The following is an 18,106-nucleotide window of genomic DNA, read 5'->3' as shown; positions in this document are numbered from 1 at the left end:
ATGACACAAGCGTTTAAGAATGTTGTCGTTGTCGGCGGCTCCTACGTCGGAGTGGTCAGTTTTGTTCAGGGTTAGGGTCCATTCAGGGGCACCATCGCTGACTTCCCCCTTTTGTTTTGACAGGCAACGGCAAAAGAACTAGCCAAACTCCTTCCCTCCTCTCACCGTGTAAGGACAACCCTATCTCTAGTTGCGACGATCCTATTACTAACATTTCTAAAGGTCCTCCTCATCGAACCCCACACCCACTTCCACCATCTATTCGCCTTTGTACGTGCCTCACCCATTCCCACCCCCTTTCCTCTCCCCAGCTAACCCTCCCTCCCAGCCTCGCTTCGCCATCCTCCCCTCTCACGAACACAAATGCCTAATCCCCTACACCACCACCTTCTCCCTCTCCCCCGACCCCTCCCGCCACCAGGTCATCCAAGCCAAAGCCCTCTCCCTCTCCCCCACCACCTCCACCCTCCACATCGACACCCCCTTTCAAGGCTCCACCACCGTCCCCTTCACCCACCTCATCGCCGCCACCGGCACCAACCTCTCTCCCCCCGGCACGATCCCCCACAACACCAAACCCCGCGCCATCACCTTCCTCCAATCCTACCAATCCTCCCTCCGCACCGCCCCCTCCATCATCATCATCGGCGGCGGCGCAGTAGGAGTCCAGATGGCGTGCGATCTCAAAGAAATCTACCCCCACAAACCCATAACCCTGATTCACTCCCGACATAACTTAATGCCAGCCTACCACCCGTCCCTCTCCGACTTAATCAAGTCTCGCTTTGCTGAATTAGGCGTCAACCTCATCACCGAAAGCAGGGTCGCCATCCCCGAGCGTGGCTTCCCCCTCACAGCTCAACCAATAGACGTCCACCTCCAAGACGGGCGGACCCTAACCGCTGATTTCGTCATCACCGCGACGGGCCAAACGCCAAATAACCAGTGGTTGCGATGCTCACTTGGAAATGGTGTGATCAACAAAAAGAATGGATTCGTCAAAGTCAAACCAACAATGCAGATCGACGGTGGCCCGTGGGAAAACCTCTTCGCCGTGGGTGATATCAACGACTGCGGGGCTCACAAGGCCGCAAAGCCGGGGATGGTGCAGGCTGGTGTTGCTGCGAGGAACATCACTGCTTTGGTCAGGGGGGAAGAGGCGGAGGAACAGTTGGCGGTTGCGCCGGCTGGGATTCATCTTACTTTGGGGCTGGTGAGTCTTTTTCGACACAGCAAAAAAGGAAAAATGTGGGAGCATGTGACTGACGCAAAAGCGATTATAACAGACCAAAAACGTCATCTTCAGAAACCCCGACACGGCAAAAGGGGTAACGGAGCCGTATATAAACCTCAAGGATGAGTAAGTCTCTTTCCCTTCATGGCGGTCAGATAAATAGAAAGACGGTTGCTAACAGACCAACACAGCGGCAGGGAAGACATGAACATCGAGGAGGTGTGGGGCCGAAGAGGGCCAAAGGTGACCAGCCAGAGAGATTATCATCTGTAGACTATGTTTTTCTGATGTGAACATGAAAGAAAAGAATAATAGTACAGATTCCCAATCCCCAATAATCCTCCCCTCGCCATCCTTCATCTAGAGAATTCTCATTGTACAAGTGATATGAGTCTGGCTGAGGGTTGATGTCGCTGTATCCGGGTAGACGGTCGTGTAGGCGCAGGGTTGATAATCCGAAATATTACCCCCCGTCGCGAACGGAATAACGCTCAAAGTCTCCCCGTTCTGACAAACGCAATGATTCCCGATCCCTTCATGAGGTACCGCTTCGTTGATGCAAAAAGGATCACCTGTCAAGCTCGCAATCGGAAGGGTTGTCCAGATCGGATCGATGGGAATGATCGAGACTCTTGTTGCTGGTATTTTTGTTGATGTTGTTGTTGCCTCTGCTGTCGCCAGAAAGCAAGCGTAGGTCTTGTTATAATACGGGATAGTAAGCAGTGGACGGGTGGCTTTGTAAAACGTCGATGGCTCCCATCTCCTATGCTGTGCGTTTGCCTGACTGGAAAAGAGAAACAACAAAACCAAAGTGAACACTGATAATGCCATCCTGCCAGATTACGTGTGAGACTGGCTTCTCAAGAAATCATTCATCCATGTTTCCAAGTATTCAATCCACTTATACCGCTGGAATCAAACGGGTAGAGAGAGGTATGACATGTTTGCCCCTACCCACGTCATCCTCTCCAAGAAGTCTTGACACAAATCGAAGCCCAGTGACACAAACAAGCAAACCTACCCATTACTGCCGGATGCACAAGGCATCAACTCCATCTGTGGGGTGGGATAGTGTCATCAGTCTCGAGTCCACGGTTGCTCAAGAGCCTGGTTTTCCCACCCCGTAACCACCTGCACGCCCGCCCTGGAACCCACAAAGCGAAAGTACACGGTCCAGGATTTTATCGTGTACGGCCACGTGTCGCCGCGGAAGAATGTGTTGGTCATCCGTATCTGCCTCGTACGGCCCTCAAAGTAGTTTGCTAGCTCCTCCAGCACGGCCGGATGTTCGATGCGCTTCTTGCCGTAAAAGACAGCCAGAATCTCCACCTTCGGACCTGATGAAGACGAGGATGAGGTGATGGACCGCCACGGCTGTGTTATGGTAGCTCGGTAGCCACCGTTGCCAAGGTTGGCACCACCGAGTTGCGATACGGCAGAGGGTTTGGCGATGGTGATAAGGGATGGGCGAATCGTTTCGGGCAGATTCATAACGGTCGGATATTCGTCGCCATCGTATCGGTATACGAGACTCAAAACCTTGTAGGTGCCTGAAGCTGGGTCTGGCTGGAGGAGACTGTGCATATTGCACATCTCGAGCTGTAGAATCTGACAGCCAACGCCATGAGGAGGTGGAGGACTGGTCCGGATGAGAGACTTGATAGTAGGCGTCACAATGACGCCTCCCCAGGCAGCCGCGAGGATATGCAGCCGGGGTGGACCGTTGTAGACCTCTTCTCGTGGTGGCTGGACGGACACTTGAGGGGCTTTTGGGTCGGACCGAGGCAGGGCAGTGTCACGGGAAGATGGGTGATCATTGTTGAGAGAGTAAGGAGGAAGCGGGTCATCTCCGATAGGCATAGGCTCGACTTGGATCAAATCTTCAACACCCGTGGCTTGACTGGAAGGTGCGCGGGTGGGGAAGCTATGATGGCGAGTGATCTGGGTCATGGCTGAGGTAAACGATGGTGAAATTGAGCAGGTAAATGGTGGTGTGATGGATAACGGTTTTAGCTTCGGAATAATTTGCGTTTGTGTATCTGAGCAGTTGAGGGCGGGAGTCACGAGTGAGCTGAGGTTGAACAGGTGGTGCCCAAGTGCTGTGTGGGGTGTCAGCCCGAGATATGGCCCGGGCGCATTGCATAAGTTGGAATTGTGCGCTTTATGCAATTGCGAGATCTACATCTCAAGTACATAACCTTTTTTGCAGCTACCACACCGGAGTCAAGGTATTTCCTCACTTTTCACAAAGCAGCCCAAGACACATGATACAGATATCCAAATTCTTCTTCATTTGTATTCATCAAAACACTATCCAAAGCATACAAACACAATCCACCACATTACATCATGCCCTGAACATGCCTGCCATCTACATCTGATCATAAGGTATGTCTATCAACTACCAACCTCCCTGGCATTCATCCCCACATAAATCATAATCATGTCAGATCATCACTCCCATCTTAGATGCCAGAAGTGGCATAGAACGGGTTGTTGGGGTCAAAGGGGAACTTGCGAATGACAACATCGCCCTTATAGCCCTGGTGCTCGGGCTCCAGAGGAGTGTAGTTGAGCTTGCAGGTGCTGCAAGTGCTCTCGGAGCTGCCGGCCTTGAACTGGCCAAACTCCTCCACCTCGGCGCTGCCGTTGAAGTAGTTGATGCGGACCTGGTTGACAGTACGTCTGCTCTGGTCAATGTTAAAGTAGTTGGACGGCATGAACTGGATGCCTGAGTGGGCAGTGGTCTGCACCGTGTTGGGGAGATCACCCGTGTGGGGGACGTGGTGCATGCCCAGGTTCAGCCACAGGACAATGTCCTCGTTGCGGACGGATTCTCCATCAAAGTACTTGTCAAAGTTGACGGGAGGATCATGGACATCCTGCGTGTTGAAGGCGTGGTAAGCCTTCTGCTCAGAATCCTTGTACTTGGTGATCTGAACGTCGTGGTTGGCCCACTGAGCAGCGACGCCCAAGTTGGTGCTGTTCTGTACAGTCAAGTGAGCAGTGCCCATGTAAGGGAGCACACGGTAGCCGCGCATCTCGCCGTGCTTGTTCCTCTCGTTCTCGTTGACGATCAAGACCTGAGTGGCCGAGTTGGGGCCCCAGTTGAAGCGGGACTCATCCTCGGTCTCGATGAACTTGCGCTCAAGGGCCATGGTGTTGCGGACCTTCCCAGCGGACCAGGGGTAGGACCTGGAAACTGGGACCATGCTCATGAGCTCGATGGAGTTGTTGGTGCCCAGAACATCGAAATCGGCCTTGAAGTTGAGAACGTGATCGTGCATGGAACCACTGAGGTTGTCGTGGATCTTGAAGCCGTAGTCCTCATTGCCAGCAAAGTAGGCGCTTTGGATGTAGCCAGAAGCGCGAACCTCGACGGCGAAAGAACCATCCATGAAGAAGGAGAAGGACTGCTGGTAATCGTAGTTACCAATGGTGGCAATGGATCTGATCACAAAGTAGGTGTTCTTGGTGACCGAGACGTAGTCCGAGGTGGTGTGTCTCTGCATCGGGTAGTCGGCCACGTACTCGAACAAGCAGAGACTGTCGATGTGGGTGCGAGTCTCCTCATTGACGTAGAACGAGGTGTTCATATAAGTGGCGTAGGCAGGGCAGTCGTATCCCTTGACAAGCTCAAAAGTGTAAGGACCGAAGCCGTAGAAGCTGTCGAGGTAAGCGGTGCCGGAGTTCATGGGGTCGTTGCCAGCATAGTGAGCCAAAGCCTCCTGGAGGGACAGCTCATAGACGAGTCTCTCGCCCTTGTAGCGGATGTCGAAAAGACCAGGACCAGTGTCGCGGTTGAAGCCGACATAGAAGCTCCAGTCCATCCACTCGACGTACTTCTCCTTGTGGTCAACGGCAAAACGAGCGCCAGCGGGAGCAACAATGACGGGGCCCTGGGCCTTGTCCATCTCAGGGGTTTCTCCGTTCTTGTCAGTTCTAGCCCAGTCGCCATCGACGTTGGGCCCGTTCTTGACGAAGTCCTCAGACCAGTAGGCAGCACGGAACTCCTCAGTAGTGGCATAGAAAACGCTGTTGTACAGCCACCCACGAAGCTCCCACTTGCTGGGGTCTCTGCCGCTGACTTCGCTGCTGAAGTAGAGGCCAAGGGGAAAGAGAGTCATGTCATCAAAGTCACCAGTAGGGATGTTCCAGAAGGTGTCCCAGCGAATGATTTCGCCGTCATCCTGCCAGAGAGGGTCAATGCCCCAGATGGAGAGGGTGTCGTTCTCCAAGCCCATGGCCGTGCCGTTCCACAGATCGAGCGTGATGTCGGCGACGGAGGCACCGATCTTGAAGAGCCACTCCGAGTAGAGGCGGTCGGAATCGGCATCGAGGTTGCGCACCTTGCCACCGTTCTGCTTCGTGTAGGGATACTCGAGGGGCTCCCACTTGGCAGTAGCATTGTCAAGGGGCAAGGGTCCAACGATGATATCAGCGTAATGGGGGGTTTCCGTCGCACGGTTGTTGAGAACGACGTGGGCGTACTTGGTCGGCGCAGGGCCATCGCCATCCACGAAGGCAAGAACATCAGTCTTGTTTGGCCACATGGCTTCGACAAGTTGACTGCGCAGATATGTGTCAGTACGAACCACCACCAGCTTGCTGTAGCGCAGTCGGTTCTTACATGGTGTTATCCCATCCACCCGCTTCTTCCGTGACGGTCAGGTTGAGATCGGCCTGGGCGAAAAGCCACTCAACAACAGAAGCAACCTCGACGTCCACCAGAGGGCCCCAAACGTTCGGCTTGGGGGCCTTGATCTCGGTGGCCAATGTCTCGGAGCAGAAGGGCGTCTCGATAGCTCTCCTGTCGCCCATGATGGCACGCTTGAGGTGGTTGGCCATCTTCTTCTTGCCCAAGCCAGTGTTCTTCACCCAAGGAGCCTTGGGGTCGGGGTTGGGGCGAGCGAGGGCATCTTGGGCGAAGGAGGTGAGGAGGAGGGCAGAGGTAGCCACGGCCCGAGGGCTCAGGCTGTCGAAGAAGCCCATGATTGATGCTTTCTCCAGTGGGCAGAAAGACTGAAAGGAGCTTGAAGGTCTAGGGACAAAATTTCATGCTGGTCACGACCGGGGAAGACGCCTTTTATGATATCTTTCTCACCCTCTCCCACCCAGATCCGTCATGGCCATATCCATCGTAACCCCAATTGACTGAAGCTCTTATCGGAGCTCTCCCAGATATCGTCCCTTACCATCCACCCGGAATCCTGCAATGGAAGCATGGTGGTTGGCAGCCTTCAAAGACCCCTGCTGCGGGAACATAGCCCCGCACATCAAGGATGCTCACCGTTGAGTGGCTGACTGCATAGCGACGGTTGGTCCCAACCCCACGTTAGCGACCTGGCTACGCAAAGAAGCCTTTCACTAAAGTCGCGATCCAGCGTGGCAATCCACATGAACCTCTGCCCCGGCAATTAGCATACTCGGCCGACAGAACGGAGAAAGAAATCATTATTCGACAAATAAACACTCGATAGCATTGAAGATACACCGTTGACTGCCTGAGGTGGTATCTGACGTGAGTCCTGGGTGTCATCCGGGAATGTCGTTGGCAGTGGGGTCGTTGGAGACAGCATCACCAAAGCCCATATCGCAGGCCCGAAATCCGAGCTCGGTTGCGCTCGCTCGGCATCCAGCTTCCCAAACCAACGTCACTCGGCCCCAGCGATGCCCGGATCGGTGTGGAAAAGAAAAAGACACGGGGAAACATGTCCTATCGGTGTCGTGAACTTGTGACTAGACCATTCGATAATTCGAGCACCAAGTGAAGAGATAAGGTCCGAAATGGGCAAAGAAACCGGGGTGCGGTGCAATGCGGGGTCTCCTCTCCCACTTCTTGACCGCCCGCTCCTGTCACGATGTCAAAAAAGTTGCTTATCTCCCCGCCTTCCAACATTTCCATAATCCATATCTTATCGCTGGTGAGTCCCCTCTTCCTCTCCACCTGTTTTGCCTGCCACGAACAGAGTCAGGAATTGTTGGCCGTATCTGTCTTAGTTTTGCTGATTCCAGCTTGAATAATTCCGTTTTCAAATGTGATCAATTGGGTGCTTAACAATCAATCCAGTCAACAGTCTGCCAGCCGGCATCTGCCTTGAAAATTGCTCTGATTCGCCCCCACAACGTGTGTTGACCGTATGACAGACACACTTGGAATCAATGATTGATATCGGTGAGTGTTGGAAGGTCTTTGCAGTTTTCACATGTGTTAAGGCATCGAATATCGATCGGTTGCGACTTGTGAAATGCATCGAAGCAGCGAAGGCTGGACTTTATCCAGAGCAAAAATGCAAACCTCAAGCCCTACTCATCCATGTCTAGAGGCAAGTAGGCCTGATTTACCGTCAACCCATCGTCTTGAGAGCATGTACAACTTTACAAGTACATGATGCTATTGTTACCCCTGAACCCCTGAACCCCTGACTATAACAAAAACAAAACAAAACACAACTTGTTTGGACCGTGCACTCTCACGGGGGCAACATGGTTGGTCTTGTTTACCGTAAGAAAGGTTGATGAACAAAGAAGCCGCCAGCCTTGAAGAGAAAGAGTGCCTACCTTACCTACCTGCCAATCGGGTGCCAAAGCACAACGAATTACAATTAAACAACTATGGCGAGATTGCATGCATCTTGTCGAGTCCAGCCAAGATCCATCGGTAAAAAGATCGCTCAACGGTCTGGCCGTATTACTCTGCAGGCCAACAGCCACGCTGATCAAGCAAAAAGCTTAAAGCCCCCATAAACCCATCTCTGCTTTTGCCGACCACGACACAAAAACCTGCCCAGTATCTGGGTTCAGGGAAAAGCTTGGCAGCCGTTCCGGATCATGATCACGGTAGCGACACGCAGGAAACGACAACCAATCGAAACAAACAGCATGATCAAAGAAAATATACACATCTCGTCCGCCACGGCTCTCGGTTGGTCCGGAGCTGCTGTAACAAGACCTCTTCCTTGAAAGGCAACACCACCGGCAGATGTTAGTCGCCCAAAAAGGAGTTGTCTGTGCCATGGCAAAAGCCGACGACAGCAACGTGGTAGATCAAATTGGGCTTCAACACCCTTTCCATCACTCACTTCACTGGCCAGCGGAGTGATGAACACACCTCCAGGCTCGGAACCCGGATAATGTTTCTGGGAGTTGAGGCGTCGTTGATTGGTATGGGTTGAATTGCCGGCGCGGTTGTCAAGGGTCAAGGGCACTGTCACCCCCGCATTTTAAATAGATGAACGGGCAAATACAGAATTTAGCATCTAATAGACGATCCTGGATATACCAGAGGACGGCACCTCTTATCACGGCACGACACGGCTCAAAAAAACCCAATGTACTATAGAGAAACTGCAAAAGAGGCAAGAGCTTTGCCAGGCGAGCGAGTGTATGTAGGTATATATGCCCGCATCGAGGCACCCCGGATACCGGTGTTCTTCTGACTCTGTTCTATCTAGCAACGGTCCCTACTCCTGCACCTTGTGTTTATTTTCTCGCGGCAAAGACAATAGGCAAGGAGAAAAAAAAAACCATGAAGTGGCTTGCTCTTTCTGCGCTCATCGCGCCCTCCCAAGCTGCGTTGCGCTTCGGATGCTCGACCTTGACCATCCAACGTCTCGACCCCCTCGTTGAGCCTGGCGCGCTTCCTTCAGCTCATCTTCACCAAATCGTCGGTGGTGATGCCTTCAACGCCTCGATGAGCGGTGACATTGGTGAGCAGGGAACTTGCACGACCTGCACCTTTAGCGAGGACTTTTCCAACTACTGGACCGCCGTCATGTTCTTCAAGCACCCCAACGGCACCTACAAGCGTGTCCCCATCATGCAGAACACAGCACTGCCCAACGGCATCAACGGTGGTATGACCGTCTATTACACCCAGCAGGACTTCAACTCGAACGGCAATGTCAAGATCACGTCGTTCCCGCCCGTAAGTACCAGACCTTTGCCGGCCACATGAGCCTGGAAGGGAGCAATACTAACCGTGTGACTACAGGGCTTCCGCATGGTCGTCGGCAACCCAACCACCACCTCCCTCAGCGGCTCCCGCGCCAACGTCGGCCTCAAGTTCGTATGCCTTGAGAACAAGGGCACCCGCTTCCCCGAGCTCTCCGACTTCCCAACCAAGCCCTGCAGAGGCGGCATCATGACAGTCCACCATTTCCCAGCGTAAAGCCACACCCTTATCCCCCCCTTCTCCCCCACCTAACCAACCGCTAACCCCCCACTCACCAGCTGCTGGGACGGCAAAAACGTCGACTCCCCCGACCACCAATCACACATGTACAACACCGGCAAGGAAGCCTTCCAAAATGCCGGCCCCTGCCCCGCCTCCCACCCCGTCCGCATGCCCCAGGTCGCCTACGAGACCCTCTGGGACACGACTCAGTTCAACAGCATGTGGCCCTCTGGCGGCGCCAACCCCTTCACCCTCTCCTACACCGACTCCAAGGGCTACGGCACCCACGCCGACTACCTCTTCGGCTGGAAGGGCGACTCCCTCCAGAGAGCCATGGACCACTCGTGCATGTTCAACGCGTGCGAGAACGGCCGGCCGCTCAAGTCGCAGAATGTCGCCGCGATGAACAGGTGCACCATCAAGAAGATTGTGAATGAGGATACCGGTGATAACTGTGAGTTTTGCTGTCATGATTTTATGTTTGGTGAAGATGAAAAGCTGACTGGAGTGTCTTCAACAACAGGGATCAAGGCTATGCCCGGCCAGACTGCTGCCAGCTAAAAGGCTCCCCCGGGGAAGCAGGAGATGAGGGAGTGGTGTACCATCATGGGAGTTATTAGTTCTAGAAAGTTGAACGGCGAAGAGAGAATGAAACGTGATTTTGCTTTGTTGACTTGATGTTCAGAGACAAGGAGAGATCTGGTGATGCCTGCCTCTGATACTATACAACCCTAACTCGACATTGCCCCTAAATGACACCCACTTCAAGGACTGGCTCAAATCTGCGGCAAAGTGTAAAGGTATTTACGTAAATCATTATCATTGCCTCATGGTGTGTTTCAAGAAAAGAGTCCAAGTAAAACGCACAAACAGCGCCCCCTCGGCATTCTCAAATTCCATCGCACTCAGACCTCATGCCTTGCAAGCTTCCACCCAGCTCTAGACCAGCCGGCAGTCGCCCTCGGGGCATCGGCCCAAGACACGACCCGGGGATGCTCCGAACAAAACGTGCTCAGGAACTTGAAGTTTGCCTTTCGCCCTAAAGCACGAGCCGTCTGTAACGGTGTGCCAACGGTCGCCAATGCTGAGAATTCCGCAGCGCTAAAACCCAGGGAAAGACCAACGCTCGGTCCTTGCAAAACGGCCCGGTCCGGTTTTGTCTCGGTTCGTACGCGTCGTTATGGTCCGCGGAGGTGAGATGAATATATGCATATATAGGTTGAAAGTAGGAGATGAAAATCGCTCTTGTTTCTGAAAAGTACCTTCTCTTCCAGAAGCCAAACATCTCCAACATGTCTTCCGACCAAAAGCTCAGTCTTGACGCCGACTATGCCAGGGCCATAGCACCCTATGCATCATATGTACCACCCGTCCCAACTGACGCTGAATCACTCCGCAAGCAGAATGATTTCATGATCAACACCGTCATGAGCCTCTTCCCCTGCCCGGCGAGAAGCAGAGTTGCCGAAACAGAACTCTCATACAAGTCGGCCGACGGCACTGAGCTCAAACTCCACCGCTTCGACCCCCCAGCATCTTCATCAACACCGGCACCAGCTGGACGTCCTTGCGTCCTCTATCTCCATGGAGGTGGCTTTGTCTCCGGCTCGGTTACATCCTTCAGAAAAGACATCATCCGCTATGCGGCCGAGACAAGGCTGACCTTCTATGCTCCCGCTTATCGGCTCTCTCCCGAGGCCCCTTTCCCAAAACCGCTGGAAGATGCCTACGCTGCCTTGGAGTTCCTCCGCGACAATGCACAAGAACAGAACATCGATCCAAAGAGAATTGGTGTTATGGGAATCAGCGCCGGGGGTGGTCTGGCCGCTGGCTTGGCACTCGAGGCTCGCGATAAGAAGTTTGTGCCCGCCATCAAGAAGCTGGTGTTGATATACCCCATGCTCGATGACAGAACGCGCATCGGGGAGGACCATCCGCTGAACGAGTATCTGACATGGACAAACAAAAAGAACGAAATCGGCTGGCGGGCTTATTTGGGCGGTGCCGGTGCCAGAACTGTGAGTAGTCCTGACGCGAGCGTGTATGCAGCGCCGGCAAGGGCTGAGGATCTGTCTGGGTTGCCGCCGACTTATCTTGATGTTGGAGGGTTGGACTTGTTCAAAGACGAGGTGAATGCCTTTGGCGCCAAGCTGCTCGCGGGCAAGGTGGACGTCGAGTTCCATCTCTATCCAGGCGTGCCCCATGCTTGGGAGTGGTTGAGCCATGAGTGCCCTGTGACGCAGAAGGCAGTGAACAACAGAATCTTCGCACTCCGTAGTTTGTAGAGTATGCACTAGGCGCATGAGGTTTGGGTTTGGTGGTGTTCCTGTTCCCGTGTTTTGATAGGCTTTTGGCATTTGTACTTGATGGTCAATGAGATCCAGTGGTTCATGTTTCAGCGAGCAGAGACTGGGCAAACACGATGACAGCATCGCGCAAGGTTTGGGCGACCTTCGCTTGTGCCCAGAAGTGCGTTGCACTGTACACCTCAACACCTCGAAACTTGGAGTTGGGTACCGCCTGCAACCGGGCAGTCCAAGCCCTGAGCTTTCGGACGGGCGTAAAGACATCGTTGTCGCCGTATACTACCAGACTGTCATGTTGGGTCAACTTATTCTCCGGGTTGTCTACTTGGGACAGCATGTTAGCGCAGAACCAGACAGCGAGCTGAGACATGGAGGAGAAATAGATGGAAGAAGTCAGGAGTAGATAATACGCGTTTTCAGCATCCGCATTGTATGCGTTTGAGTGAGCTGGGTTAACGTAGGATGTTCATCATGCAAATGGAAGGAAGACAAGTAATACAGTATGGACCTACCAATTGGCTTTGGAGCTTCTGGCGACATAGCAGGTTTTTTGCCAGGCTTGGCTGGGAGCCGATTCCAGGCCTTCCGAGCAAGGCTGGAAATTGGCGTAGGGACCGACATGGCAATGAAGTTTGTAACTATGCCCTGAAGAGGTGACACCAGAAGATATGCCGGTCGATACTGAGTTCGTCCTATGATAGGGGGCAGGTGATCTGTACCGGCATGCTTCAAGGTTGAACAGGCTGCATCACGAGTGGAATTTGGACCATCACCGTCCCTAATCTCGGTCAGTTGGGATGCCTTGGGTCCTTTCTTGGTTTTGGCCATGAGCTCTTCAATCCCGTGCCGTATTCTCTCCTCAAGCTCGACGGACAGTGAACGTCGCGGCTCATGGGGCCTATGAATATCCTCGATGCCGCCAACACGGAGCCCCCCAGTCCGCCGCGGCGATCCGGCGTGCTGGCGGTCCACAAAGTCGGCGCGCAGGTCAGCCAAAGTTGTGTTCTGCTTCTCGGCGAGATGCTCTGCCCTCAATCGGATCTCAGCAGCCGGCGTTCCGTTTTCAGGTGTCTCAAATAAAGCCATAACCGGTTCGATTTCCGGTAGTTGAGCAGTGATCATAGAGCCGTACGAATAACCGCCCATCAAAAGAACAGGCTTCGTGCTGGCAGCAGAAAGAGGGGTTGCTTCCATCAATGTTGGCTCAGGAGTGGGCGGCTGAAGCTGAATCTTGGCTGCAACTCTGCCTTCCAGTTCGACCTCGTTCTCGCGAACTTCAGAATGGGACCGTCGGAGAGTAATATGCGGATATGGGTTCAGGCAATGAACGTAATGGGTGACGAAGCCTATCACTGACTTGTAGTCGGCCTGTTCTGCCTTTCCCGTCCAGGAAGTCTTTCCAGCCGATCCATGAGCCCCTCTGAAATTGAAGGTCGTAACCAAGAAGCCCATCCGCAAAAGGGCACTTGCAACGATTCCCACTACGGGATCATCGAAGCTGCCGCCCAGAGGTGCATAGGGATGTGCAAAGATGGCGGCGTGTTTCTTCCATTGGGCGGCATCAGACGTGGGCGCGAGTGACTCGGGGTGGTAGACACGACAGTCGATGTCGAGGGCGTCGTGGAGACTCGGCACCGTAAAGGTGATGTTGGGTTCTGGCAGCATTTTCTTGCTGCATACCCCCAAGCAAGCTTCAGCTTGCCATGAGCGAGGGAGTTGGGCTGAAGCAATTCGCCATGTCGTCGCCGCAGAGTTGATGCTGTTGGACGCGCGTTATCTTTCCAATTTGCACCTCGAAAGGTCTTCCCAAATCTGACTGCCGGTTGGGTGGGTCTCAGTTGGCCAATCAGAGAGCGGCTGATGACCGCGCTGATCCGCAAGATCCGCCATCCCTGTCTTTAATCGACCTTCACAACCACCGAGACTGCTCTCAAGTGGAATGTTGGGCTTGTTGACGTCTCGCTTCTAGAGAGGAAATGCATTGATCCAGCCACGTATTCCCCTTCGAATTGATAGCTTAGCATCGTGTCATCAGCGGACTTCCAGGTTGACGGCCCAGACCCGCAAATCACAACCGCGACATTGGGCCCTCTTGAGGATCGAGACGCCCAACAAAGACAGGAACAAATCTGGGGTTTCTTTTCTTTCCATATGTTGTGAAGCCAATTACCATATGTCGAGTACGAGTAGGTGACTTATGATCTATGTGTTGGCAGCCAGAGGTCAAGCGGTGAATTCCCCTGCAGTTCGATATCAAGCACATGCTTTGACGGCCACTGACATGTGAAAGGAAAGGTCTGCCTTGCTTCGTATTCTACAGTTGCCCAACCGCTACACTGGATATCGGGAATATCTCCGGCTTTTCATACGTACCACAAGCCTGACTCAGGTCTCCAAGCAGAGCATCAAGCGTTGCCCTTTTCATGAACCACTTCCAGGTTCGACCTTGATGAATTCACAGGGAGTAATGCCCGTTCTTCATAATACGGGAGAGACACCTCAAGCGAGCGACTCCGTCCCCCGCATTCCATTCCTGCCATCCGCTACCCGACCTTACCTTACGCTACCACGCAAGTGCAACCCAGCGAAGCAGTGCCTTGCATGTCTCGCCTTCACATTGCTCGGCTATGCACACAGTCTCCATTTCTGTGCGATCTTTTCAGGTGCTGAGGTCATGGATTTCCGAGTTACAGATGGAGTCTCTGTATGTGGAAAGAAGATCATTTGGCCTCTCCAGTCTGGCAGTGTAAAACCTGCTTCTTCACACCTAGCGATACGGAGATTCCCATCACACCAGGTGTTGACCTGTTGGGCTGTCGGGCACTGATTGGTGGGTAGTGGTGGGGCGGGCCGCTGAAAATGCCCAGGCTGAGATTCTGGGGTCAGCTGCGTGCCCAGACCGCCCCGCCTGCTGCATCCCATCTTTCCCCACGCCTACGCCTTTTCTGTCTTTGTTCGTCTTCAGCGCCCGTTGAATCCCTGTCGGCGGCACATCGTCAGGTGGCCTGTTTCGTCCTTTTGCTCCAGCCGCCGGAACAACATCAAAATGTTCCCTGATACCCCGTCACCCTGCTTTGCCTTTCTTCTGCTGTCTGCCAGGAGTTGCGGCTACAGATACCCAACGGTGTCCCCACGACTCGCGGCGCGTCAACTCAACTCCCACCACGACAAACTTACTCAAACGCCCGCCCGTCCTCCGTGACCGTTGACCCTTAAACCAACGCTACGTCACCCGTTGTAAGCCCAAGTGTGTCCAGATCAGCCACGAGGAAACCACTCAACCCATCCAACCCTCGCTCCGAATGCCTCACATACTGAAAAACGACTCCCTGTCTCGTACCTCCAACCTGCCCACCTACTACAGCCTGCGAACCAATCTTCTCCCTTCCCGCTCCTCCTCCTCCTCCTCCTCCTCTCCCGGCTCCTCTCCCGGCTCTTCTCTGCCGTCATTTCCCGCAATGACGGACCTGCTCGTTCATGGCCCTCCCATTATTCAAGTCAACACTGTTGAGGATGGCAAGCTCAAAGCGTCCAAGAGGCCGAGGCCGAGGCCGGCGCCGCTAAAGCTGAAGAAGAAAACATCACCTTCACACTCCTACATCCCACCATTAACCAAGATTGTCCGGGACGCTAGCAACCTTGTCTTATCATGGCGAGATGGCCTCACCGAGTCGGAACGCGAGGATAAGAGGCGGACGGAGGAGAGGATGCAGATTCTGGCAGCGCGCATGCACAGCGTAAGCAGGCACCATGCTTCGGAGGGGGCACGTGCACTCTGGTGATCATGTACTAACACCACACCAGGCTACTTCGCTGCGGGATTGGAACGCCGCTGCTAAAGAATTAGATGCGCTCGAAGGGAATGACGAATGGAAGCTCGACGATGCAAGTGGCGACTACCACCCCCAACTGATCCGACTCAAGCTCAAGGAGTTGGATGCTGCCCGGATCGACTGTGATATCAGCACCATGATGTATCTCATCCGAACAGCCCTCTCGCGAGACCTTGGTGGAATGGGAAACATTGACTTGTACCGCCATTCGTACATTGGGACCAAGAGCCTCATCGAACGCTACGTGGACTCGGCCGTCAAAACGATCGAGGCACTGGTGGAGAAGAGTGCCTACTCGATCCCGGCCGGCATGGAACCCCAAGATTTGCTGGAGGGCATGCTCTACGCTCGACAGAGTTTCGGAAGGAGTGCTCTGCTCCTGAGCGGCGGAGCAACCTTTGGCATGTCCCACATCGGCGTCTTGAAGGCACTCTATGAATCCAAGTTGCTGCCGCGCATCATCTCGGGTGCTTCGGCTGGTTCAATTGTTTGTGCTGTTCTGTGTACACGCAAGGACGAAGAAATTCCCGCCTTGGTCGAGGCGTTCCCTTATGGAGACTTGGGCGTTTTCGAAGGCGAGAAGGACGGTCTTCCTGATCACATTCGACGACTCCTTACCGAAGGGTGCTGGGCCGACATATCGAACCTGACCAGGGTAATGCGCAGCTGGCTCGGTGACGTGACATTCCAAGAGGCCTACAACCGAACAAGAAGAATATGCAACATTTGCGTGTCTTCAGCTTCGATTTACGAGCTGCCTAGGCTACTCAACTACATCACGGCCCCTAATGTCATGATCTGGTCAGCCGTGGCAGCTTCGTGTTCGGTTCCTCTCGTCTTCCAGGCTGCTTCTTTGCTAGTCAAAGATCCAGCAACCGGTGCCCATGTGCCCTGGAACCCAACACCACAACACTGGATTGATGGCTCGGTGGACAATGACCTGCCCATGACCCGACTTGCCGAGATGTTCAACGTCAACCATTTCATCGTCTCACAGGTCAACCCACATATCGTTCCTTTCCTTTCCAAGGACGACCGTCTTTATCCGGCGACAACCCCAGGAAAGCTTCGTCAGCAGAAAGAATCCCCAGACAGCGGGGCCTGGTTAGACACGCTCACAACACTGGCCAAGGAGGAAACACTCCACAGACTCCAGTTCATGACAGAGTTGGGCATCTTTCCCAACCTGTTTACCAAATTGCGCTGCATTTTAAGCCAGAAGTACTCGGGGGATATCACCATTCTTCCCGAGACGGCTGTGCATGACTTGCCTCTGATCTTGAAGAACCCCACACCGGACTTCATGATGCGCAACTGCCTGATTGGTGAGAGGGCAACCTGGCCTAAACTCAGCCGCATCCGTGATCGACTGGCTATTGAGCTGGCGCTGGACCAGGCCGTTCACAACCTGAGGGCCCGGGTGGTGTTCAGCAAGAGCCAGGTAGAGCTTCGTCGTCTTGTGGGAGTCTCAGAGCCGCAGGGCCCGACGAGAAGAACACTTCACAGCAGAGGTAAAAGTGTTGAGCTCACGACCGGAGGCTATGCACGTTCTAGTTATACGCCTCGTGACCAAGAGCCATCATCTGGCGAAGCGACTCCTGTAAGAGCTTGGGACAAAAGACGCCGCAGTTCTGGCGGTAGCATCCAACTGCTGGCGGCCAGACACGAGAAGCTTTTCCAGAATATGCAGGATATGGAGGACGAGTGGACGGACAAAGAGTCGGAAGAGGATGAAAGACTAGAGATGAGCCTTCGTGGCCGGAACAGGATGCACCGGGCCGGTACACGACGTCCTGGTAGCAAAACACGTGCTACCAGCAGACCCCGTACGAGGAGCAAGCCAGGACTCAAGCGTGCTAGCCAGAGCCACGGTAGCTTGCGTGCTGGACGGCCCGTACATCACGATTACTTCCATTCGCCCGGGATACCATTGTATGACTTCGCAAAGCCTCTATCCCCAAGTCATGCGGGAGACGACTCGGCAGTGGCAATGGAGGATTTCAACGTTGACGACCCGCACAAAGAATCGCAGGTGGCTATTACCCCGGTCGGCATCAAGATCGTGAGATCCTCCCCTCCAAGAAACAGTCATCATTCAGATGCGGATGTCGACAGCGATTCGGACCCCTATCACAGCGGCTCACCACGAAAAGACTCTGTGCTATAGCCCAGGATGATGCAGTCAGAGATGAAATAGTTATGTTTTGCAGAACCGTTGGTAGCCAGGAAACGACAAGTACATGCGTTGAGGCGGAGAAGTGGAGAAACTTTCACGTGAAATCTCGGCGGTTGTGGCGGTGTTTGCTTGAGTCTATTGTTCTGCATTTGCTCATGGCATTGTGTGGTTGATGGAGCTTTGTTGTTAGTAAGATACCAGATATGATTTGAATACAAATGCTTTTTGCACATTTATGTCGATTTATTCGTACTTTATTAATTTTCTCAGAGAGTTTGGCTATAATGGAGGTGCATTGGGTGCAACAGCTCGAGTGTGTCTTGAAGTGTAAACTGGTTGGCTGTTGTGTTGGTTTCAGTGAGATCCCAAGTCCCAAATATA

At 53.6% G+C, this 18,106-nt stretch overlaps 8 protein-coding genes across 8 annotated transcripts; 4 read left to right on the top strand and 4 right to left on the bottom strand.

Annotated features, from left to right (window-relative positions):
- Positions 1 to 1,507, top strand: QC763_504850 (uncharacterized protein; the record flags this gene model as incomplete). Its single annotated transcript, XM_062913077.1, has 5 exons — positions 1 to 54; positions 124 to 168; positions 329 to 1,213; positions 1,287 to 1,360; positions 1,432 to 1,507. 5 exons carry the CDS (start codon positions 1 to 3, stop codon positions 1,505 to 1,507), a joined length of 1,134 nt encoding a protein of 377 aa, XP_062764331.1.
- An 87-nt stretch (positions 1,508 to 1,594) lies between these two features.
- Positions 1,595 to 2,065, bottom strand: QC763_504840 (uncharacterized protein; the record flags this gene model as incomplete). Its single annotated transcript, XM_062913076.1, has 1 exon — positions 1,595 to 2,065. One exon carries the CDS (start codon positions 2,063 to 2,065, stop codon positions 1,595 to 1,597), a length of 471 nt encoding a protein of 156 aa, XP_062764330.1.
- Positions 2,066 to 2,311: 246 nt separating this feature from the next.
- QC763_504830 (uncharacterized protein) lies at positions 2,312 to 3,429 on the bottom strand (the record flags this gene model as incomplete). Its single annotated transcript, XM_062913075.1, has 2 exons — positions 2,312 to 3,337; positions 3,364 to 3,429. 2 exons carry the CDS (start codon positions 3,427 to 3,429, stop codon positions 2,312 to 2,314), a joined length of 1,092 nt encoding a protein of 363 aa, XP_062764329.1.
- Positions 3,430 to 3,497: 68 nt separating this feature from the next.
- QC763_504820 (uncharacterized protein) lies at positions 3,498 to 7,149 on the bottom strand. Its single transcript, XM_062913074.1, has 2 exons — positions 5,865 to 7,149; positions 3,498 to 5,803 (listed from the first exon to the last, which is right to left on the bottom strand). The coding sequence occupies exons 1-2, from the start codon at positions 6,224 to 6,226 to the stop codon at positions 3,700 to 3,702; spliced, it is 2,466 nt and encodes an 821-aa protein (XP_062764328.1). The 5' UTR covers positions 6,227 to 7,149; the 3' UTR covers positions 3,498 to 3,699.
- Positions 7,150 to 7,894: 745 nt separating this feature from the next.
- On the top strand, positions 7,895 to 10,081 carry QC763_0085230 (uncharacterized protein). The gene is made up of 4 exons (XM_062906182.1): positions 7,895 to 9,161; positions 9,228 to 9,400; positions 9,467 to 9,864; positions 9,934 to 10,081. Exons 1-4 carry the CDS (start codon positions 8,763 to 8,765, stop codon positions 9,969 to 9,971), a joined length of 1,008 nt encoding a protein of 335 aa, XP_062764327.1. The 5' UTR covers positions 7,895 to 8,762; the 3' UTR covers positions 9,972 to 10,081.
- A 314-nt stretch (positions 10,082 to 10,395) lies between these two features.
- Positions 10,396 to 13,750, bottom strand: QC763_504790 (uncharacterized protein). The gene is made up of 2 exons (XM_062913072.1): positions 12,229 to 13,750; positions 10,396 to 12,040 (listed from the first exon to the last, which is right to left on the bottom strand). Exons 1-2 carry the CDS (start codon positions 13,379 to 13,381, stop codon positions 11,799 to 11,801), a joined length of 1,395 nt encoding a protein of 464 aa, XP_062764325.1. The 5' UTR covers positions 13,382 to 13,750; the 3' UTR covers positions 10,396 to 11,798.
- QC763_504800 (uncharacterized protein) lies at positions 10,703 to 11,695 on the top strand (the record flags this gene model as incomplete). The annotated part of the gene is made up of 1 exon (XM_062913073.1): positions 10,703 to 11,695. One exon carries the CDS (start codon positions 10,703 to 10,705, stop codon positions 11,693 to 11,695), a length of 993 nt encoding a protein of 330 aa, XP_062764326.1.
- Positions 13,751 to 15,174: 1,424 nt separating the features above from the next.
- On the top strand, positions 15,175 to 17,716 carry TGL5 (Lipase 5; the record flags this gene model as incomplete). Its single annotated transcript, XM_062913071.1, has 2 exons — positions 15,175 to 15,453; positions 15,521 to 17,716. The coding sequence occupies 2 exons, from the start codon at positions 15,175 to 15,177 to the stop codon at positions 17,714 to 17,716; spliced, it is 2,475 nt and encodes an 824-aa protein (XP_062764324.1).
- Positions 17,717 to 18,106: the final 390 nt, after the last annotated feature.

Source organism: Podospora pseudopauciseta (genome assembly GCF_035222475.1).
Source record: "Podospora pseudopauciseta strain CBS 411.78 chromosome 5 map unlocalized CBS411.78m_5.2, whole genome shotgun sequence".
Classification (NCBI taxonomy): Eukaryota; Fungi; Ascomycota; class Sordariomycetes; order Sordariales; family Podosporaceae; genus Podospora; species Podospora pseudopauciseta.
Note: the sequence above shows the minus strand (reverse complement) of the source record. Positions and strands in the feature narration are given on the sequence as shown.